General features: G+C 48.8%; 1 protein-coding gene across 3 annotated transcripts in view; it reads left to right on the top strand.

Annotated features, from left to right (window-relative positions):
- The window catches only part of dennd5b (DENN/MADD domain containing 5B), a 60,149-nt gene that overhangs the window by 18,060 nt on the left and 18,488 nt on the right, over positions 1-23,601 (top strand). For 2 of the 3 annotated variants that reach the window (XM_048267315.1, XM_048267314.1), the window contains exons 2-6: positions 9,144-9,203; positions 14,008-14,117; positions 16,704-17,035; positions 18,314-18,675; positions 23,233-23,420. In XM_048267315.1, the coding sequence (XP_048123272.1) occupies positions 9,144-9,203; positions 14,008-14,117; positions 16,704-17,035; positions 18,314-18,675; positions 23,233-23,420 (1,052 nt within the window). Of the gene's footprint in view, positions 1-9,143; positions 9,204-14,007; positions 14,118-16,703; positions 17,039-18,313; positions 18,676-23,232; positions 23,421-23,601 lie in introns of all 3 variants that reach the window. The other variant, XM_048267313.1, reaches the window with a different exon arrangement.

Here is a 23,601-nt window from a genome sequence, read left to right as displayed (position 1 = left end):
TTGATGTTGTGGGTCCAAGGGAGTGGTCTGCATTTTCTTTGTGCCCTCTCCCTCCTGTCTCCGCTTAATGGCCGAGTCCGTCAGCCCTTTCATCTGTGGATGAGTGTGAAATGAATTAGCAATTCAAAGGCAGTTGTCCACACTTGTCCTGGGGAAATGAGCTCACCTCGGAGAAGAATGGAAAGGTAATGGGCAGGAGGAATATGTCTGTCTGCAGAGGGGAAGTCATTAACTCACTACTGGACGTGCTGTTCTCCCAATCCAGCGATCGTGACCGTGCAGGGCAAATATTTCTCTGAAGCATGAAGGCACTGCGTGTGTGTATGTGTGTGTGTGTGTGTGTGTATGTGGTTTCCATTGTTTTTAACGCACATGGGAACACACGGGAACAAAAAAGTGAATTCCTATTCAAATAGATTTAGTTCTTTATTGTATTGTTGGGTGAGGTGTTGTTGATTTTGTTTACATCATTTAAGAGACTCAATTGGAGCTGCATAATATGCACTTGATGGCCATGTACCCCCTGCTAGGATGTGGAGGTGTTTTACGGAGTCTTTCTCTCTCTTTGAGGGGCAGCTTTATTGGGCCTGAGTGTCACTGATGGATGCTGGTCACGCTCCCAGCTGGCCCACACGCAGCGCTGGGCAGCCCGGGGCAGACACCCACCGCTGCTGACCAGCATGCATGGACGCTCCGGCCAGAGATCGCCCCACATGCCATGCCACACACGGAGAGGCTGAAGGCACAGGGCTTTGGCACGGTTGCCAATCGCTTTGGTCGTATTCAGAATCTGAGCGCTTTGTTTTGAGGGGGAAACCCACCTGGGTCGAGATGGACTGAATGGGTGGCAGGTGTAGAGCGCAAGGAGAATAGAGGGAGTAAGAGAGAAAGAGACAGGGCTTAAATTTCATTGCGGGTATTGCGCATAATTTGTCCAGCAACTCTAGCCATCATAATGCGAGAAATTCCCGCATACACTTTTACAGCCTGCTGATGACGTTAATATAGCCTAATCATTAAGTGGCGTGAATCTTGGTGCTATTGACCGGACTGATCAACTACTGAGGTTGAATTGAACATAGCCTCATGCAGGCCGCACACACACACGGGGAGCGGGGAGAGAGAGAGAGAGAGACCACTTTGCGCTTACGCAAAATAGGCTACGCTACCATGGCAAACTTTTACATCTGGAAAGAGCTGCTTGGTAACTATCCTGCTAGCTCAGGTCGCGTCAACACTTGATCCCAGAAAGATTGTCCTCGACATGTTAGTTTTTTGAACATTTATTGTATCTAATGACATAGAAAACATAATGATTTGCATACACATACCGCACTATGCACAACTTTTATTCACTAGCGACTATAGCCTAAAACCGTCAGGTTGAAGGGGGCTAATTACTCCATAGAATTACTCTCACATTATTTTTCTTAAAAGTGACAGGCACTCACTTACACCTACTCATCAGCAATGTGCACTCAATTGGACCTACACACCACATTAAAGATATGCCTAGGGTGTTATAGGTTAAAGCGTCAATATGAGGCATTCAAATTACTAAATATGTTTAGCTACTAGTAATTACTAGTAAAATGCTATACTTTGAAAAAAAATGCATTATTAAATAAATACACTCTATATGAATTCAAAATATATGATAGAAACATATCACATAAGCTATCATTTTCAGTGTGTGTTTGTATTGTGTGGAGAGAGTCAAGCAGAATCTAGGATGTCCACTGTTGTGAATGATCCCACTACAGTATATATTACTGATCCACGTCAGGGTGGTGGGGATTTAAAATCAAACACTTTTTTTAAAAAGTATCCGAGTATTGAAATCGCAATTCTTGACTTGGTATCAGAATCGACCCCCTCCCCCCAAATTGTGTAAATCCCCTACATGAATAACCTAAGGGGAATTCCCCCCCATTTTGAAAAATGAATTTTAAGCCCTGAAGAGAGAAAGAGGAGAGAGAGAGAAGTAAATTGAATTTTGCCGTTTGAGATGTATTCATTAGAGGAGTAATTTAGCCGCTCCACTTTCTGAGTCTGCCTGGGCCTTTATCTCGCTCTACTCCCTCTGTGAGTGTGAGTGGCGTCTGCTCTGTGGGCTTCATGGCTGAGAGCCAGCAGGGTGCTGTGAGGAATGCACACACACACACACACGGCACATCCCCCCTCTGTTCTTCTGCTACTGGCTGACTGACCTGGAGTCAGTCGGTTCCCATCTGATGAGGAGGAGATGAGTGAGGGGGCCACAGCGAAGATGTCTGATGCACACCAGCCTCTGCTCTCCTCTGATCTCCACGGCTGGCTGCCCCAGAGGTCATAGGTCACGGTGGTTGTCATGGCCTCCTGGGTACTGAGGTTGGCCCTGAATCACTGCCCTCATTCATCTTCAACGCCGATTTGATCAGCATCTGCTCATGCAGTTTATAGATCCGTACAAAGACATAGAGCAGGGCTTTGCTGGGGTTCAAGTCATCTCTCCTCTACTCAGACGGAAGTGTTGTTTTCTTTTTGTGGAGGAAGTGTTTAGCATATCAGTCACTTAGCATCTCCCTGCATTCAGGTCACTTGAGGACGCGATTCAGAAGGAGCCCACGTACTCCAACAGCTCTGCTCAGTTTGCATAATGCTACTGCTCTCTCCCCGGCATCATGTAGTGAGAGTTTTCCTGGCATGAGGTCTGTAGGCAAGTGTTTATTCAGGTATGTCTGTGTTGCAGTGCAATAACAGAATCCTCCACCACGCTGATTGGTTCTCAAGGTTAGGTTTCACTGGTGGGGAAGCCATGTTAATGTAAATGGAAATCAGGTTTCTTGGCCAAGTATACTTACAAGGAATTTGGTCTCTGCATTTATCCCATCCGTGAATTAGTGAACACACAGAGCACACAGTGAGGTGAAGCACACACTAACCCAGAGCAGTGAGCTGCCTTGCTACAGCGGCGCTCGGGGAGCAGTGAGGGGGTTAGGTGCCTTGCTCAAGGGCACTTCAGCCGTTCCCACTGGTCGGGGATCGAACCGGCAACCCTCTGGTTACAAGCCTGATGCCCTAACCAGTAAGCCACGACAGCCCCCATTAGCTCAAGCCTAGTGCCTTTTGTTTCATTTTAAATAGGTAGGCTTGATAGCACATGATCGGGGTGCCAAGCTGCCTGGAGGGATGTAGTGGGGTTTTGGGGGAATTAATTTGGGATGGGGAGGGGGCTGTTTTTATATCGCCAGGCAGACAGAAACTCATCCACTTTTAATGGGTTTCTCCCTCTCTTTCTCTCTTTTTTTTTCTCTCTCTCTCTCTCTCTCTCTCACCGGGGGGCAGAGTGCTGGCTTGCCTAGCAACCGGCCGTGCTGGTCTTGATGACAGTGCAGGCTGCCGATAGGTTGCCAGCTTCTCTGTGGCGCTTTGAGGCGCTGAATGGGAATGGATGTGAAGGAGACACTGTGAAATCGTCGCCGTTACAAAAACACCCATGTGTGAAATGGAGTCGGCAACTGGAGATATTTTATAACCCCAAAATAACACAATGTGTAGAGCCGTGCGTGCGTGCGTGCGTTTCAGGATGGCAGGGCTTTGTTGGCCCTGATAAATAGGTGTGGTAAGAAGTCCTTTCTCTCTTCATTTATCAAGTGGAGCCCCACCACTCGGAGACTGCTCTCTGAAACACTCGCTCAAAGTCAAGAGTGCCGTGAAATGGATACGCTTGCCTGTGGTGTGTGTGTGTGTGTGTGTGTGAGAAGATGGCATCTGTGTGAGTACACAAAGATGGATTTAGTGTCTTCTCACACAATACAGCATGATGACAAATCAGAATGTATAGGCCTTCATGTGAGAAAAGTGAAGAGGTTTCAATGTGTGTGCGCATGTATACACACACTCTTACACACACACACACACAGTTTCCCACTGTCACAGATGTGGCCTGAGCTCCTTGGATGGAGTGCAGATTGAGGGATGACCTCGATGTTAATCTAGATGTGGGCTTTAATCTAGTTATCAGGGCTAACTGTGCTAGCGGTCACGGTCCCTGCCAGCACGTGAAGGCAGACCACACTGATCTCATGGCACACTAAGACCTCTAGGGGTGTGTGTGTGTGTGTCTCTCTCTCTCTCTCTCTCTATCTCTGTTTGTGTGTTTGCAGTGCACCATTGTTTGTTTTTTTTCATTACGGAGAGAGCAGAGAGGAAGGTTGGAAGAATCTGTGCTTAAAGAAAAGCAATTTATTTGTATTCCGTGTCAACGATGCATCATGCATCTGAATATATAGAGAGAAAGATTGTCTCTTTTTCAGCGGAGAAAGCCACTCCCAGTCAGACTGCACACAGTGTTTGGAATGCAGAGCTCTATCTGTGTTTCCCCCCCTCACCTCACCTCCTCTCTCCCTACTTTATCTGTCTTTTTCACCCACTCCCTCTCTTCCTCCTCCTCCTCCTCCTCCTCCTCCTCCTCCTCTTCCTCTTCCTCATCCTCTTCCTCTCCTCCTCCCCACAACCTACAGTTTAGTGTATCAACCTGTCTCCCACAGACATCTCCTGCATATGAAACAGGCTGGCTGTGTGCTGGCATGCACACACAAACACACACACACACACACACATGCATATTACCATGTGTGCTGACAACCATATCAACACACAAACCACGGTCGGTTACCATATGCATATTAAGCTATTTTGATTATAAAACATATCCATACACACACTCTTTCTCAGGCATGCAATACACTTTTTGCTGCCGCGCACACAAGCACAGACGGCGGCCACCAGATGCCACCACCACCCATGGAGCCATGCTGATTATTATGCACAATGTGAAACTGATTATGTCTGCAATTACTAGGCAGAAGTGCAGTAATTCTTGTAACATATGCCTTTTTCTTTCTGACCATTTTCTCTTTTTTGTGTGTGTGTGTGTGTGTGTGTGGTGGTTATGGAGATGACCAAGTGGAGGTCTGACTCTAAGGGAGGGGGGGTGAAATTGATCCCTTCATCAGTATGGACAGGCAGCGCTGGCCTTGTAAATGGCTATATATAAAACAGTCAATCATGATCCGTGTCTTTAGTATCCCCCCACACCGGTGTACATCAGAGCATGGAGCCAATGGACCTCCATTATTACCCCCGCTCAATAACGCACCAGTAGCAAAGCCAAGTGACCTACAGGAACTTATGGACTCCTCAAGGTCGCTGATGCTGAATTAAGGATGTTTTATTCATTAATTATGAATTATTAAGTATTAATATTTGTTTAATTGTAATTATTTGGTCTATTAGGAGAGACAGTTTCTGAACATGTTAGTGGACATAGAAAATAGCGCATGTAGATTTGTGTGAGTGTATATATGACTGAATTTGAGCTCTTTGGGGCTTGACCAGGTCTTCTGAGGACAGGGGACAGTTTGGGGGCTGGCTGGCTGGGCTACTTTGGCTCAGAGGACTGGAGGTTTGAGCCAGTCGATAAGAGCTTGGAATCCTGTTCAGATCTCTCTGCATGCAAATAACCCTTCAGAGAGACCACAAGCAACTCCAGAGTCCATGGACACACACACACACACACACACACTACATCATGGCTGATCTCGGCAGCACTGTATGTACAAAAAAACTCTGATACAATTCTCCCATCAGGGCTGAATGACTTTTAAATGTCATGCTTGAACACAGTAACACAAAGCAGGGTGTGCTGCAAAGCCCAGAGCAAAGCGGGATGCGTCACAGTACAGAACATAGCCATGATAAACCACCCAGAGGCTCAACCGCACCAAGAGCTTGAATGTAGGAGATTGATTTCTAATATGTTTTAATTACAATTTAAAACAAACTAAGCATTCATTCATTCACATAGGAAGGTTTGTGATTACAGATCTGAATTGATTATAGGAAAGTAGATAGTTAATTTTTATGTTACATTGAAGATTATTCCAGGAAGTAGGGGCACCATAACAAAAGGCTGACTTTCAACAGAGAGGAATTTACAGTAGTATTGTAATCTTTATTATTAGACTGGCATACATGCAGTATTTGCATCTTTATCACAATGCAAAAGGCCAGGAGGTGAGACCAGTACAGAGGGGCTGACCGTTGAGGGCGGTCCAACTGCCCACCAGGCAGAAATGCACAATGTGTGACACAATGTGTATCCCGACACAAAGCGGGCCATTTAGACGTCCTACCTTTTCTAAATCAGGCGACTAAGCGACAGCTGCAGGTGAGTGCCAGCACAATGCCTTCACCTCAAGCCTCTGCCTGTGGGGAGGTGTTTGTGCGCGATGGACTGCTCGCTTGCTCGACGCATACCAACAGCAAGGCTGCGAAATGCCTGAGCGCGGCGCGCACGGACAAAAGGAGACACTAAAAGCCTCATTGTGTGTGTAGAACAAGCCGTTTTAATCCCGAGCAGACTTACGGAGCCAGAGCGAGACAATTAAGCGAGGGCCCCGGAGTCAAGCGGGCGAGAGAGGCGGAGGCGGCCTGGCTAGAACCCAGAGAGGAGGGAAATGGATGTCAACACGCAGGCTGGCTGGAGAACAAGACGAGCGCTTATCTGGGCGGCGGCTGCTTGAGGGTGTTGGGAGTCGGGCCATGCGCATGGCTTTTCCCAGGCCGTCTCCAGCTCACGTTTCCGTCTCCCTGGGAGCCGAGTGTTTGTGACCCGTTTAGCAGTGACCACATAAATGTGCACGGCCAGTGCAGTCTGACATTGATGTCGCGTGTGTGCTGAACAAATGTTGCAATGTGAGTGTCCCCTGACAGGCATTGACTTGCCAGAATGAGATGTGCTGATGTAAGTGTGTGTGTGTGTGTGGTGTGAGAGAGAGAGAAGAGAGAGAGGGAAGGAGCTGGGGTCATGACTGGGTATTAAATGATGAGGTTGGTGTGTTTTGCGTAGTGCTGACTTGATTGATGAATTTGATGAATCATGTCACCACTGTACTGTGTGTATGTGTGTGTGTCTATGGGGGGGGGGTTATGCAGTTATGCCTTTGCATGATTAGGTTTATTGACCGTGCTCAAGACAGGTCACTGATGGATAAGGTGTAGTTATGGGAACCCTTCAGAAATACAGTACAGCGAAAGCTGTGGGATTTGTGGACACCTTCCAATAGGCAGGCATGTAAAGCAGCGTAAGGAGGACCACAGGTCACTGTGTCTGGGTGGACCTTGTCTCGCTGTCTGGCTGTCCCTGTTTCTTTATCCCCATGGTTGGAAACACTGGTGGGGCTTGCTTATCAATTAGTTGCCTTGTTTTGTAGTGGATAATGTGATGGGTCAGCTACGCACACACACACACACACACACATCTCGTGCACAAACACGGTCATCTCGGTGGTTCTTCCCTCTTGTCTGAAGTGTTGTGTAACTGAGGCTGGCTCTGGGGCTCAGGGGAGAGATTTGGACAGAAGCGCTGATGATGCCACGACCTTGAGCCGCTCCAGAGACAGCCAGAGACCGCCAGTCCAGTCCGCTCTGCCCGGGCAGGAGGGGTGCCAACACTCGCTCCTGTTGGAGTCCTGTGTGTGTGTGTGCGCGTGTGTGTGTGTGCCAGACCAGCTCAGCTCGCTGTGTGTGTGTGCGTGCGTGCCAGACCAGCTCAGCTCGCTGTGTGTGTGTGTGTGTGTGTGTGTGTGTGTGTGTGTGTGTGTGTGTGTGTGTGTGTGTGTGTGTGTGCGTGCGTGCCAGACCAGCTCAGCTCGCTTTGTGTGTGCGTGCCAGACCAGCTCAGCTCGCTGTGTGTGTGCATCAGGTGTTGAGGCATAGGTAATGACTGCGGCTACATGGCTGAGTGGTGTTTAGCAGTGGGCAGACAGGCTACTGTGTGTAGTGGCACGACCTCAATGTCCTGTTAATGAGTCTCACATAAGGCAGTGGACACTCAAGGGAGAGGGGTTTGTCAACACCCATCTTTTCCTCCACCCCTCCTTCTCTCTCTCTTTCTCTCTCCCTCCCTCACCCTCTCCCTCCTTCTCTCTCAATTTTCAATGAGTGTCCTCTGCTCAGGGCAAGGACAGGCAGAATGACGTTAAAAGTCCCTCCCCATTGAGAGCACAGCATGACATCTCACTCTTTCTCTCCTTACACACACACACACACACACACACACACACACACACACACACACACACAGCCACAGACACACACAGCCACAGGCAACTGCCAGCCTTTCAAAGCTATGCTGAAGGAATGTTTCCTTTGAAACAAAGGAAAATGGTTGTTGGATCAAAAAAGCTGTAGCCGTCATGTCTGTGTGCCTTATGTCATGGTTAGCATGTAGCTCTGAGTTGGGGAGGTGGCTGGTCAGGGTGTTGAGCGTAACATCATCCAATAACTATAATGGTGAATATTTATGACTGTGTGGGTTTAGAGGGTGATGGTGCCAGTTGGCAGCTGAAGCACTGGTGGTAGTTCATCATACAGTGGGAGGCTTGTGGGGTAATATGCCTGTGTTTGGATATGATAATGTGAGATATACTTCCCAATTAAGTACAGAGACATGCTCACATCATATTATAGGTATTTACATCTAGATGTGCTGAATCCAATGCAGAACCAGGATATTATGGTATTAGCTGATATTATCTTTTTTTGAATTTGTGTATTCAAAAATTCTTAATGCTTTTGTAATCCAAAACAGTATGTGGAAACTTGTGTGTGTTTGTTTTGCACAAGATGTCATTTGGAGAGATGTATAAATGTCAGAGCTCTGCATCATGCTTCACTGAGTCCCGCTCACTCACTCACTCACTCACTCAGTCTCACACTCCCGCATCCCACGAGCTGCCATGGTAACGCTCCACTGCTCCGCACTAATACCAGTGTGTGTGTGTGTGTGTGTGTGTGTGTGTGTGTGTGTGTGTGTGTGTGTGTGTGTGTGTGCGCCACTCCAGCCCCTCTAATGAGCACACACCCAAACACTCATGCACCCATGCACGCTCGCTCTCTATCACTCACACACACACACACACACACACACACACTCATGTCCATGCTTAATCATGCCTTCATTGCCCTTTTTGTTTGGTGTGTGTGTGTGTGTGTGTGTGCGTGCGTGTGCCATTTTTGCTTTGGTTCTGTTTGGTTTTTGACATGCGCTGTGCCTGTGTGTTTGTGTCTCCTTCTCTCTGCATGTGCCATCCTAGCTTTGTACCAATGGCTAGAGGCTGAGCGCCAGGGCAAGGATCCAGAGGCGGCCGCGCCAGGTAACGTACTCCCAGCACAGGTCATAACCTTGGCGCCCCCCCCCGCGGAGAGAGGACAGGCCTTCTCTCCGCTCTCAACGCTCCACCTCTCCGCCTCTCTCTCTCTCCCTCTCCCTCTCCCTCTCCCTCTCCCTCTCTCTCTCCATCCGCTCTCATCCTCCTGTCCCATCCCCACTGCTGTCCAGATCAGAGTCAAATGTGGGGTTGCATCACATACATCTTTAGAAGGGTGAATCGACTGTTAATTGATTGATAATCTACATGTAACATTGCATCTAACTCTACGTAGGAGACCTGTGTTGTCATGTGTGTGCATGCAAACTGATTTGACTTGAGGCCTTTGTTGTTTTTACTCACTTGTTTTGCCCAGAATGCTTACTGCGCTGTCCCTCCTGTGTCTGTTCCATATCTGCCTGCCTTGTTTTGCCTCTGGCCTGTTTTTTGGGGTTTGCTGTGATGCTGAAATGTGGGTCAGGTTCCCCAGAGCTTGTTATTCCAAATCAGCTTCCTGGCAATGCTGACTTGTCCCCCGCCCCCTCTCCCTGCGCTGATTGGTTAATGAGACTGTTTTATCAGCCCACATTTTTACTGGAAAAAACCTGAGTTGGTGTTGTTGAATTTGTTACATGTTCTTTTTTCTTTCACTTCTTTCTTTCTCTCTCTCTCTCTCTCTCTCTCTCTCTCTCAGTGTGTCTATTTCCCTTTCTCTTCCTTTACTTCCAGCCTCTCCCTTTCTCTTTACCTCTCATACACTGCCCCCTCTCCTCCCTCTTACTGCGCCCATGCTCATCTCCCTCGGCCTCCCGTTGGACCAAAGAGGGATTAGTAGCCCCCCTCCTTTCACTCCAAGCCTTGTGGCCTCAGGAAGTCTATTTGGGGCCCATCTGACCACAGCACAACAGTTGCCTTGCCCTGACCACAGCACTTTACCTGAGCCCAGACCAGCACAGCCTAAATCCCACTTCAACAATGCCAGGTTCATGTCAGAAGATCCTGACTGCTACTCTGCCCATTCAGAATTACCACCCTCATCCCCACTGATCTCTACACTTAAATTCCACCATATCAGTTATAAGCTTTACCAGTTAAACTGGACACATAGTTGTAATCCCCACTTTTTAAAAACACATTTTAGGAGAGACCATCAAATGTGGGTAATCGTCCACATACGATCATTTTGGATATGTGCTCAGCTTTTCTTTCCTGCCGTCTGCATTTTGGTGCTGTTTGTAATAATCTCGAGGGTCAGAACAGCTGCATTATTCATGCGGTGGCCAGTGATGCATGTAGACCACACACGAACATGTGCGCACGTACACATGCACGCACACACACACACACACATGGTTACACACACACACACACCTGACACACACACACACACACCACACACACACACACCTGAACCTACAGGTGGATCGCGGTAACCAAATCCCAGCTCATTTTCCCCGTCAGATCTCGGTGCTGTGCTGGGACCGTCCTCATTCCTCACGGCCTCTTATCCAGACATTCACTCCACCTCACGTGTGCCCTGACCGCCACCAGACGGACACAGACACCCTAACCATTCCTTTGTCTTCTTTCTTTCTTTTCTTTCTTTCTTTCTTTCTTTCTTTCTTTCTCTGTCTTTCTTTCTTTCTCAGTGTGTCTATTTCCCTTTCTCTTCACTACTTCCAGCCTCTCCCTTTCTCTTTACCTCTCATACACTGCCCCCTCTCCTCCACTCTTACCTTGCCCATGCTCATCTCCCTCGGCCTCACGTGGACAAAGAGGATTAGTAGCCCCCCTCCTTTCACTCAAGCGCAGCTCAGAAGTCTATTTAGGGCCCATCTGACCACAGCACAACATTGTACCTGACCACAGCACTTTACCTGAGCCCAGACCAGCACAGCCTAAATCACTTCAACAATGCCAGGTTCATGTCCGAGAGATCCTGACTGCTACTCTGCCCATTCAGATCACCACCCTCATATTACTGATCTCTACACTTAGAATTCACCATATCAAGTTATAAAGCTTTACCAGTTAAACTGGACACATAGTTGTAATCCCCACTTTTAAAACACATTTTAGGAGAGACCATCAAATGTGTGAAGTAATCATTCACGCACGATCCTTTGAATATGTGCTCAGCTTTCTTTCCTGCCGTCTCGCTGGTGCTGTTTGTAATATCTCTCCAAAGGTCAGAACAGCTGCATTATTCATGCCTGGTAGCAGTGATACATGTAGACCACACACACACACACGAACATGTGCACACACATACACATACACACACACACACACACACACACACGCACACATGTGCACACACACACACACACACACACACACACACACACACACACCTGAACCTACAAGTGGATGCGGTAACCAAATCCCCAGCTCATTTCCCCGTCCGTCTCAGTGCTGTGCTGGGACCCGTCCCTGTTCCTCACGGCCTCTTATCTGAACATTCACTCCACCTCACGTGTGCCCTGACCGCCACACAGACAGACACAGACACCCTAACCATTCCTTTGTCTTCTTTCTTTCTTTCTTTCTTTCTTTCTTTCTTTCTTTCTTTCTTTCTTTCTTTCTTTCTTTTCTTTCTTTCTTTCTTTCTTTCTTTCTTTCTTTCTTTCTTTCTTTCTTTCTTTCTGTCTTTTTGTCTTCCGCTCTTTCTTTTGCCTTTTCACTCTTTCGTCTGTTTTGCCTTCTCCTTCTCCCAGTGATGCTGGACGATGTTCTCTTGAACAAATGTCTCCATCACACTTCCTCGGAGCTTCAGTTGACCCCGTTGTGTTCTTCTGTTTTCTGGACTGTTGTGATCATGTGGGTCCTTTGTCTGAAGCCCTGCTAGTCTTTGCATGCAGTGATGGTGTCTACGCACACTTACCGTAACTGTGTGTGGGTGGGTTGAGGGATCGCAAATCTGAGTACAATCCCTGCGTCTAGCTTTGTATTGTTTATCAGGCCAAATAGATTTCTGCAGCTGTGTAGGGTATGTAAATAAATAAATATGAGAATAACAGGATACTGTAATATTAGAGTGGAATCCAATTAGGATCAGCCTCTTCTTAATGCTGCTGTGCTGTGTGAAGAGGAAGTGTGTTTAATGAGCATGTAGGTCAGGGCAGGGATAAATGGCCATGCCTCAGTCATGTCCACTGTGTACGGCCTTCTTTGTGCAAAGACAGGCCAATGATATCGGCTGTCTTCTCAGAGCACAAAAGAGAGTATTTTGGTCCAGTGTGCAGCTCACCTGAGAGATTACCCCTCAAACACAGATGAATCATTCTGGAGTGGTTTTGTGTGCGTGTCTGTCTGTGTGTTTCTGTGTGAGGGACAGAGTGCATCCATTTTTTTTTTTGTTAGTATTTTATTGTCACTGTTGTTAATCCTCATCCTCAATAGGCTCAGTGCAGGTTTATAGGCATCGATAAAAGCGTTAAGGCAGTGCAAACCAGAGAACGTAACGTGACCCCAGGCAGTGTGTTTCACAGGGGTCACGAGGGGCGTGTGTGTGTGTGTGTGTGTGTGTGTGTGTGATCCTCACCAACTCCCCTCTTATTCAGACTCTCATCCATCACTTCGTTTGATCACCTGGAGGGGACACATTTATTTCAATTAAGCCTATTAGAACCCCCTCGGTCCCCTAGATGGACCCCTGACCCCTGGCTAGCTCACCAGCAGACACCAGCGCTGTGTTACACTCCAGCTGATTGTCAGTGATCTAAAATCAATCAGTTTGAAGCCCACATTTAATCACAGTGCTTTAGTCTCCAGACACAGGTTGGTCTATGCTAGGCAGTAGGCAGCCAATGATTCTCCCATAATCAAAACAACATCCCAAGCCCTGCAGGAACATCCCTCTCACATCTGATTATTCTGACTGTTGTCTTCAAGGCCAAGCTATATTAACATGCATAATATATGAGAGTATTCAATTACTATTTAGACTTGAATTCTGATGCAGATTGTGCACGTAGTATATGTGTAGATTTGGCTTGGTTTGCACCATGTAGACTTTTACTCCTATGTATGTGGAGGTTTTATGTATGTGGAGATGTGTATGTGTATGTGTATGTGTGTGTGTGTGTGTGTGTGTGTGTGTGTGTGTGTGTGTGTGTGGAGTGTATGTATGTATGTATGTATGTGTATGTATAGTATGCATGTGTATGTGGAGGTGTGTGTGTGGGTAGGTAGGGGGTGTAGGTGAAGAGTTCTCACGGCAGACAGTGGATCTCCCAGTTCTGTTAAATGACTGGAGGCCAAACTGCCATTTCTCAGGCTCTCAGCCTCTGGCTGGCACACTATGTGATCATGCCACTGGATCATTAAACAGGCCTCTGTGGCGTCACATGCCCAGACAGACTAGCGTTTGTTTACAGCGTTAGAGACCGTGAGGGCAGAAACGTCTTATGGGAACCTGCAGTAGATTGACAGATCAATCAGTCTAGTGTATGTGTGAAGGAAAAAGGCTCAATTTTCACTCTGTCATCCTGTGATTGTGGACCTTATTAATTCCACACAAACGCGGTCACTGGTTGGTCTCTTACCTCTCTCTGAGGTCAGCCGGTGGGTTTCTCCTCTCTGTGCATGCTAACTTCTATGCACATAGAAGAAAACCTATATTGTATGTGGTAATCCTCCATTTCCCATGTTGTTCTCACAGAGTAATCCCTCTTAGGTTGTGTAAGACCTAAAGGCTCTCACTAGGTCCTGTTCTCATTTCCTTAACAGGAACTGTCTACTGTCTTATTTTGAAAGTTGAGGACCATGTTCTAACTCACTCTAACTGTGTCTGCTTTCTTCATCCCAGGGGAGAACTTTGACCAGAGTCCGCTCAAAAGAACCTTCAAGTCCAAAGTATTGGCCCACTATCCGGAGAACGTAGAGTGGAACCCATTCGACCAGGATGCTGTTAACATGGTGAGTGTGGAGGAGTATGTGGAACAGAAAAGCGTCCTAAGCAAAGTAGTACAGGGATGCATGAAGCTAAATATAACCACACACAAAAAAGAACGCAAGGCATTCCACTGCACGGGAAGCAAATAGGGAAAGCCTTGGATTTATATAAGACTGCATCACTAATAAGCGTTCCAGGAGAGGTCTGGTGTGGATATAGTGCTCCGCCTCAAGGGATTGTGGGTAATGGACCGAATGCAACTCCTGCTGTTGCACCTATAGATTTTTCCCTTGGGGTTTGGCAGTACTGTAGTGGAGGTTCCTATTTCCTGCTCTAGGTTGCAATAGAGAAAATAACACTTGTCATTCTGTCACTAGAGCTTAAATACAAAATATTGACATCGGCAGTGCCATATGACAAATGTAGGAAGCAGACTAGGTCCTGCTTGCACCTGTCTGCTTGTTTTAGAAAAACAGAACTATCCACACACACACACACACACACACACACCACACACACACAGAGCAGTTCTCAGCACACAAATGCAGGTAAAGGATGCTAGTGGGTAACATGACTCTGTGGCTGACCCTCCTCTCCGTGATGCAAGGGCATTCTTTTTCCCATCCTAACCCTTCACTGATGCTCCATTGCCAAGTTGCCTCCAATCAATTATTCACCTCGGCTTCTCCACTTACGTCGGCATGGAAACCGCACATTGTTCCTGTCCCTGTCTGCTCTGAAACGATAAACCGGAGCTTGCTAGCGCTGTGAATGACATCATCAGCTACCCACACCTCGTCGCCCAATCTGGCGCTCACTGCTGACGGGAGAAGGTGTTGGTAATGCGGAGGTGAAACACGATCAATCAGGCGGCTCCTGTGCTAAACACACACAAACAGATGTAGATGTCTCTCTTTTTTTTCAGCTGATGCAGGTGCTTGAAGAAGCTTAGATTCAGCTTTCTAAGCAGGAAAAAAGCTAGCTGCAGCTGCAGCAGCAAGACTTTATTGCCACCAAATGGGAGTCTAATTTGCAGGTCTGACTCTGTTAGGTCACTAGGAGTTGAACAACGATGGGAGAAGTGCAGGGAGAGGACTAGCCTCGTTTCCCTCCGTCCAAGAGGACTGCAGGATGGAGAACAGCCCCCAAGGACCCTGTTCCGTATAACTTGCCCACTCTGGCCCTTAGGGTCATCTCTTTATTCCCTGTCTTTTGTTCAATTTCAAGAAAAGTTTTGAAGACACTGGTTTTATTTTGGAAAAACTCCAGAACTTGTTACAGCCCACATTAGTCTTGGCTGCGTGGCACCCTCTACATCTCCAAAGGCACTCTGACTGATCTCGCACATACTTTTTGTGCACCCATGCACCCACTTCCTGCCGCGGCTGCCTGACTTCCTTTTTTCCCATTGGCCACCACAGTGGACTGTGACGTGCGGGTCAGTAGGAGTTGAGCAGGATGAGAGGAGTGCGGAGTGGAGTGGAGTGGAGGGGACAGAAGTAGCCTCTCTTCCCCTCCTCCTTTTCCCAGCCCCCCCACGTTCTCTCCCTCTCTGTCAGAGATGGATGCTGAATGGCTTACTGATGGCTCAGCTCGGTCCTGGCTAAAGCCCCTGTGATGATTGCTTTTTATATTCTAATTCCTCTCCTCATAAATCCTCTCTCTATCGTTTGCCTCTCAAGCGCTCTACTCTCTCCATATCTCCCTCTCTTTGCCTCTCTTCATCCTTCTCTCTCTCGCTCTGTCTCTCTCTCTCACTTTGAGCACATCCTCAACTGTGTCTCTCACTATTGGTTCTGTGAATTGGTTGAAATGTCACAGGAGCAAGTCAGAATTGTGAGTGTGTGTCTGTGCATGGGTGTGTAAGTGTTTTGAATGTGAGTAATAATCCTTGAGCCTGTTTTTCTAAACCAGGAGATGACTCCATGAGCTTTTGAAATTGGTATTTTATCACAGTTTACAACTCTGATTTGGAAAGAGGAAGATTAAGGAGTCTAGGTATATCTGTTTCTCTCTCTCTCTCTCTCGCTCTCGCTCTCGCTCTCGCTCTCGCTCTTGCTCTCTCTCTCTATCCCCTTCTTTCTGCACGTCATGGAATATACTCCTCCCTCTGTTCTTATTCCCCTACTTCTGATAATGCACAGACTGGCACGGAAGGTTCTAGAAGTGGGCTATACAGCAGTTATGAAATGTGAAAACAGCTGCATTCCTCTCTTTTCTCCAAATTAGATCAGAGAGCCAAGTGCTCCCATTTAGCCACAGAAACTTTGCACGACTTCAGAAGATGCTTCTGGAGAATGAGAACGCACTCTTCATCATGGGGAGACACGGCTCAGTCGTACATGCTCTAATCAAATCAGAATGGGCTTGTATGATCCCATGGGGCGGCTGTGTCAGTTGAGTTTGGCAGATAACACTGCCCAGGCTGTCAAATCAACATAATCAACATAATAAGCCACTTTTATTCATTGTGTGTGTGATTTTGGTTTGTGTGTGTGTGTGATTGTTTGTGTGTGTGCTTGTGCCTGTATGCGTGTGCATGTGAAAATCAATGTGCTGATTATTTGAGCAAGTTCTAATTTGCCCCCTGCTCCTCCTCCCTCTCCTAGCTGTGCATGCCCAAGGGCCTGTCCTTCCGGACACAGAGAGACTCCCGGGAGCCGCAGTTCCACTCCTACCTGATCACGCGGGAGGACGGCTCGCGCACCTACGGCTTCGTGCACACCTTCTACGAGGAGGTGACCAGCCCGCAGATCTGCGCCGCCATGCAGACCCTGCACCAGATGCACCGCGCCGAGCACGCCTCCAACGGCACCAACCCCTCCTCCTCCTCCTCCTCCTCCTCGTCCTCCTCCTCCAGCATGGACTCGCTGGCCAGCAGCCTGGACGAGGGCGACAGCTCCTCGTCCTCCGCCCCGTCTCCGTCGGCGGCCGGCGGCGGACCCCTCGTCTGGACGTCGCGCTGGGAAAGAGGAAGATTAAGGAGTCTAGGTATATCTGTTTCTCTCTCTCTCTCTCTCTCTCTCTCTCTCTCTCTCTCTCTCTCTCTCTCTCTCTCTCTCTCTCTCTCTCTCTCTCTCTCTCTCTCTCTCTCTCTCTCTCTCTCTCTCTCTCTCTCTCTCTCTCTCTCTCTCTCTCTCTCTCTCTCTCTCTCTCTCTCTCTCTCTCTCTCTCTCTCTCTCTCTCTCTCTCTCTCTCTCTCTCTCTCTCTCTCTCTCTCTCTCTCTCTCTCTCTCTCTCTCTCTCTCTCTCTCTCTCTCTCTCTCTCTCTCTCTCTCTCTCTCTCTCTCTCTCTCTCTCTCTCTCTCTCTCTCTCTCTCTCTCTCTCTCTCTCTCTCTCTCTCTCTCTCTCTCTCTCTCTCTCTCTCTCTCTCTCTCTCTCTCTCTCTCTCTCTCTCTCTCTCTCTCTCTCTCTCTCTCTCTCTCTCTCTCTCTCTCTCTCTCTCTCTCTCTCTCTCTCTCTCTCTCTCTCTCTCTCTCTCTCTCTCTCTCTCTCTCTCTCTCTCTCTCTCTCTCTCTCTCTCTCTCTCTCTCTCTCTCTCTCTCTCTCTCTCTCTCTCTCTCTCTCTCTCTCTCTCTCTCTCTCTCTCTCTCTCTCTCTCTCTCTCTCTCTCTCTCTCTCTCTCTCTCTCTCTCTCTCTCTCTCTCTCTCTCTCTCTCTCTCTCTCTCTCTCTCTCTCTCTCTCTCTCTCTCTCTCTCTCTCTCTCTCTCTCTCTCTCTCTCTCTCTCTCTCTCTCTCTCTCTCTCTCTCTCTCTCTCTCTCTCTCTCTCTCTCTCTCTCTCTCTCTCTCTCTCTCTCTCTCTCTCTCTCTCTCTCTCTCTCTCTCTCTCTCTCTCTCTCTCTCTCTCTCTCTCTCTCTCTCTCTCTCTCTCTCTCTCTCTCTCTCTCTCTCTCTCTCTCTCTCTCTCTCTCTCTCTCTCTCTCTCTCTCTCTCTCTCTCTCTCTCTCTCTCTCTCTCTCTCTCTCTCTCTCTCTCTCTCTCTCTCTCTCTCTCTCTCTCTCTCTCTCTCTCTCTCTCTCTCTCTCTCTCTCTCTCTCTCTCTCTCTCTCTCTCTCTCTCTCTCTCTCTCTCTCTCTCTCTCTCTCTCTCTCTCTCTCTCTCTCTCTCTCTCTCTCTCTCTCTCTCTCTCTCTCTCTCTCTCTCTCTCTCTCTCTCTCTCTCTCTCTCTCTCTCTCTCTCTCTCTCTCTCTCTCTCTCTCTCTCTCTCTCTCTCTCTCTCTCTCGCTGACACCCTCGTGTCCAAGGCGTTGTGCCTGGTGACGCCCATGCCCTTCATGCACGCGTGCCGCCGCTTTCTGGCCCAGATGCACCGCGCCGTCACTGCCCAGCAGCCCCCGCCGCTGCCGCTGGAGAGCTACGTGCACAACGTCCTGTACGAGGTGCCGCTGCCGCCGCCCGGCCGCTCGCTCAAGTTCCACGCCGTCTACGAGCCCATCGTGTGCCAGCGGCCGGGCCTGGCCGAGCTGCCCCTGGCCGACTTCCCCCTGGGCGAGGCCTTCCAGCTGCTGGGGGTGGAGAACCTGGTGCAGCTGTTCACCTGCGTGCTGCTGGAGATGCAGATCCTGCTCTACTCACAAGGTAAGGCCCGGTGCGCTGGCTATGTTGCTTGACCTGCTCTTGGCTTCCAATATAGGCCATTTGTCTCTTTCTACAGTTGACAACTAGTAGTGAATACACTATATGCTTGCCATGTAATATGCCTCATTATGTTAGCTTGGAATTAACTTGGAATCATTTGGAAGAATGGGTTTATGCTCATGCAAAAAAAAAAAAAAACATGAACCTAATTGCTACTGTCTGAGGGTAAGAACAGGAAGTGATCTTAGCATGTAGTCTATTTTGTGTGTGTGTGTGGGAGTGAGCCATGCGCCATGCAGAGATGCTGTTTTGGCCTGAGCCCAGATCAGCCAGAGCAGTCTGGAGGGAGAGGACAGGAAACGCCAGAGGCGTTGTGAGATTATTGCTCAGGTTTACACCAAGTCGAGAGTGAAATGCTGGGCTGGTGAATAATGCACCATGCTTTCCCATGACTTAGTAATGGCTAGTCATGTTCCATGCCTGATGGCGGGTAAAGGCAGTTGGAGCAGGAGGTGCCACTGAGGAAGAGGAGGGCTCTGTTGAAGAGGAGCAGCGTGTGATAGATGATTGGTTCAAAGGGCCTTGATGAGTTTCAGATTGGATTTGTCTAACCTGTCAGAAATCTGTGGTAGTGTAAGTGTAATTTTAGTAATGGCCTGCAGTAATGGCGTCTGATGAATTATCCATGGGGTAGCCCCATTAGGCTGAGTGACCGACAGACTCGTGTTAAGTCGGCACAGGCCACATAAGGACCCTGTGCCATTGTACTGCTCCACACTGGCCCCTGGGGTCAGCTCTTCAAAAATGACTTCAAAAACTCCAAAAAACAAGACTGTCTTTAAGCCCATCTTGTGCAAAACTGTGCCGCGAGTTCTAGCCTGCTTAGCAGCTTTTATCATCAGCCTGACTGACATCCTCTCTGCACGCTGTCACCCCAGATTGGGTTCCTGATTAAATCCCCAGAGCTGACATGGCTCTATGCACTTGATGGAAAGCGTTGTTATTGTGTCTGCCTGCTTCATCACGTCATGTGCGATGCACTATTGTAATTGTGAGTCATGCGTTACTCATTCTAATCAGTCAGAGCCCTCAGGACAAGCCAAGCTGGGTTTACTGTGCCCAGCTCCTGCATTCGCCCACATTCAGAGGGTGATTTATGGGCATTTCATCTAATCTCATTGCACTAGTGCGATGAATAGAGAGTTTAAAAAGCACTGATGTGGAGGGTATGGGCCAGGCCCTACACAGCTGTGAATGCACCGCAGTGCTCTGAACCCTGCTGACTGACGCCTCTCTGCTCAGGCGAGTGTGTTTTTCCCGTGCAGACCTTGCGTCTTCCTGAGTCACAGCAGATGGGATCTGTGTGCATCCGCTGAATCATAGTTTCACTCTCACTTCAGACTCTCAGCTCTCCCCCTCCCTCTCGAGGGGAACGTCCGAATCAAATGTTAATGCCACCATTTGCATTTGACTGAGTGTGAGCTTTCTCGGATGTTGTGGTGAAAAAAATGGGCATCTTCAAAGAGGCCAGTGCGCCAGGGTCCTGGGGGCACGCTTGCGAGCAGTCATAACACTCTACCACCGCTCGGTCTGTAGAATTCCGAGCGTCCATTTGAAAATGAGGCTCTGGCATTATCTACGCGCCGGGCGCCGACCTCCAAAGCGGTTCGTCTGAGGGCAGAGCAAATCAAACTGGCTCTCCTCCACAGCACGTCCCCTCCCCCATTTCCCATGCTCCTTTGCACCGTGTTTGATGTTATACGCTGTGCTTTTTAAGGGGGTGGAGGCTGTTTTCATCAGGAGAGCGATATGAATATTACATCTCAATGCAGAGATGCGAACACAGCTGAGATCAGCCCGGCCCAGCTGCTAATGAACTCCACAGAGCCACTGTGGGCTGCACACAATGAAACCGAGGCAGCAGCAGCATCACGCTGTAATTAGAACTCGACACTGTGGGGAGGGACGGCCCTGGCCTACATGGGAAATGAAGAGAAAGAAAGCTGTGGACACATTCCAGAAACTATTAAAAAAACACACACACACAAACAAAGTTTTGGGTTTTGTTGATGCCAAAACAACATTTTGACCTTTCTCAGGTCTTCCATGGGGTTCTCCGGTACACCACTCGCGCTCAGGATGGAGAGAACTTGTGTAGGAGCTCAGGGAGATAAGCCTGCTGTATGCACCTCAACAACGGATTAGATAGGATAGGCATCGGCGCCATCGGAATGACGTCTGTGAGCACGTTATTGTGCTGATTTTCCGCTCTGGCATCAGACTGTGTGTGTTGGACAGTTGTTGTGTGTGTGTGTGTGTGGTGCTGAGTGGTCAGTTTAGTCACAGCGTGTCAGTGAGTGTGCGTGTGTGTGCCGGTCTTATGCAAGGCTTGAGTGGCCGTGTTTTCACTGGGGTTTTCCTAGGAGTGTCCTCCACTCCACAGTGTCTCCATCTCTTTCTCCCCACTGTCATTCCCTCCTTCCTGATCCTTTCATCCGCCTCTCTCTGTCCCTCTTTCCCTCTGTGCTCTAAAGCACTTCTTGTCTCCCTCTCTCTCTATGTGCTGAGTCTTGACCTCAGTCCGCTGTCAGGGGGTGACACCCCACCCCCTCCTCCATGCCCCCTCTTCTCTCTCCTTCATCCATCTCTCTTTCTCTCTTTCTCTTCCTCTAAAAGATGCCCTCACCCTCTTCTCTCAGGCCCATTACTCATTCTATTCAGAGGGCTGGCCACATAAAGACTCCCTTCAGCACAGACAATGGGGCAGCCTGTAACGTACCAGTGAATACTGAAAACACACACACACACACACACACACACACACACACACACACACACACACACACACACACACACACACACACACACACCCCACCCCACACACACGCCGCACACCCCCCACACACACACACACACACACACACACACACACACACACACACACACACACTCCATCACACACTCGCTGTCCCACGTACACTCATCATGACCGTGGCGTCTCCCCGGTAGATGGAGTCCTGATTAAGGCAGCTCTGCCCCCTCCTGTTTAAGACATATTGGCTCCATTAATCCCGGGGCGTAGAGCAGTGCAGTGCAGGGCGCTGGTTAGTAATGACTTGTTGGGTGGCTGCCTGTGGAGTGAAGTATGAGCGATGCTAATGGTGGCTAATGGGGAGCGCTGCGCTGAGGCAGCAGGCCCCTCACTGGAGCCAGGAACAAGAGCCACACGCTGGAGATGGCTGAGCCTAATGTGTCTCAAGCAGGAGGTGACCGATTCATCTTATGGCTTTTAACCTGTTTTACAACACACACACACACACACACACTCTTATGCTCCAAAGTTCAACCGCATAATGAATTGCTTTTGCATTGTCTTTAGTGCAGGTGGCCTTGAAAACACACAGCATTTTCTGTGAAAGATTATCGGTTAGTTTGCCAGCAGTGCAGCCAGCACACACACACACACACACACACACACACACTCTCCATCACACACTCGCTGTCCCACGTACACTCATCATGACCGTGGCGTCTCCCCGGTAGATGGAGTCCTGATTAAGGCAGCTCTGCCCCCTCCTGTTTAAGACATATTGGCTCCATTAATCCCGGGGCGTAGAGCAGTGCAGTGCAGGGCGCTGGTTAGTAATGACTTGTTGGGTGGCTGCCTGTGGAGTGAAGTATGAGCGATGCTAATGGTGGCTAATGGGGAGCGCTGCGCTGAGGCAGCAGGCCCCTCACAGAGCCAGGGAACAAGAGCCACACGCTGGAGATAGCGCTGAGCTAATGTGTCTCAAGCAGGAGGTGACCGATTCATCTTATGGCTTTTAACCTGTTTTACAACACACACACACACACACACACACACACACACACACACACACACACACACACACACACACACACACACACTCTTATGCTCAAAGTTCAACCGTACAATGAATTGCTTTTGCATTGTCTTTAGTGCAGGTGGCCTTGAAAAACACACAGCATTTTCTGTGAAAGATTACCGAGTTAGTTTGCCAGCAGTGCAGCCAGCCACAGAAATCTTTCCCCAGGATTGAAAATGGAATGAGTGAAGCCCTGGCTTCTGTCTCACCCATCTATCCTAAATCTATTCCTGGGGACAAAGAGAAAGACCTGATCATGTCACACACTTACACGCACGCACACACACACACACACAGACACAGGAAAACCACAGCAGTATGTTCACTGGGAGCATTGAAAGAAGGTAATGCATTTTAAAGCAGCAGTGGAGTAGTGCATGGACCAGGTGCCACAGAGAACCAGGATGGATTACAGTGAAATGACATCAGAATGAAATCAGAATGAAATCAAAACACCAGAAACGTATTAGTTGCTCTAAGGACTGAGATCGTAAGATTATTGTGTGTGTGTGTGTGTGCGTGTGTGTGCGTGTGCGTGTGTGTGCGGTAAAAAGGTGTGGAGGTGTGTGTGTGTGCGCAGGTGCAGTGCGTGTGTGTGTGTGTGTGCAGGCGTCGCATCGCGTGTGTCACTCACTCACCCTGCTGTGCCCCTCTGTCCCTCCCTGTGTAGACTACCAGCGGCTGATGGCGGTGGCGGAGGGCATCACCACACTGCTCTTCCCGTTCCAGTGGCAGCACGTCTACGTGCCCATCCTGCCCGCCTCGCTGCTGCACTTCCTGGACGCGCCAGTGCCCTACCTCATGGGCCTGCAGTCCAAAGAGGGCACCGACCGCTCCAAGCTGGAGCTGCCCCAGGAGGTATGGTCATCTCTGGGCACCACTGCCCTCTCTTGTCCTCTGCCTGTCCTACTCCCCTCAGCCTCAACTCTGGTCATGCTCCCTCTTCTCTTCCTTTGTTTCCCTATGCCAATGTCAGTCCCCCTTTATTTCACATTCACACTGAATGTGCGCACTCATCAAAACACACACGCATCAAAAC

This window comes from Alosa alosa, chromosome 17, assembly GCF_017589495.1.
Source record: "Alosa alosa isolate M-15738 ecotype Scorff River chromosome 17, AALO_Geno_1.1, whole genome shotgun sequence".
Taxonomy (NCBI): domain Eukaryota; kingdom Metazoa; phylum Chordata; class Actinopteri; order Clupeiformes; family Clupeidae; genus Alosa; species Alosa alosa.
The sequence above is the reverse complement of the archived record's forward strand: the minus strand, read 5'-3'. Positions and strand labels throughout refer to the sequence as shown.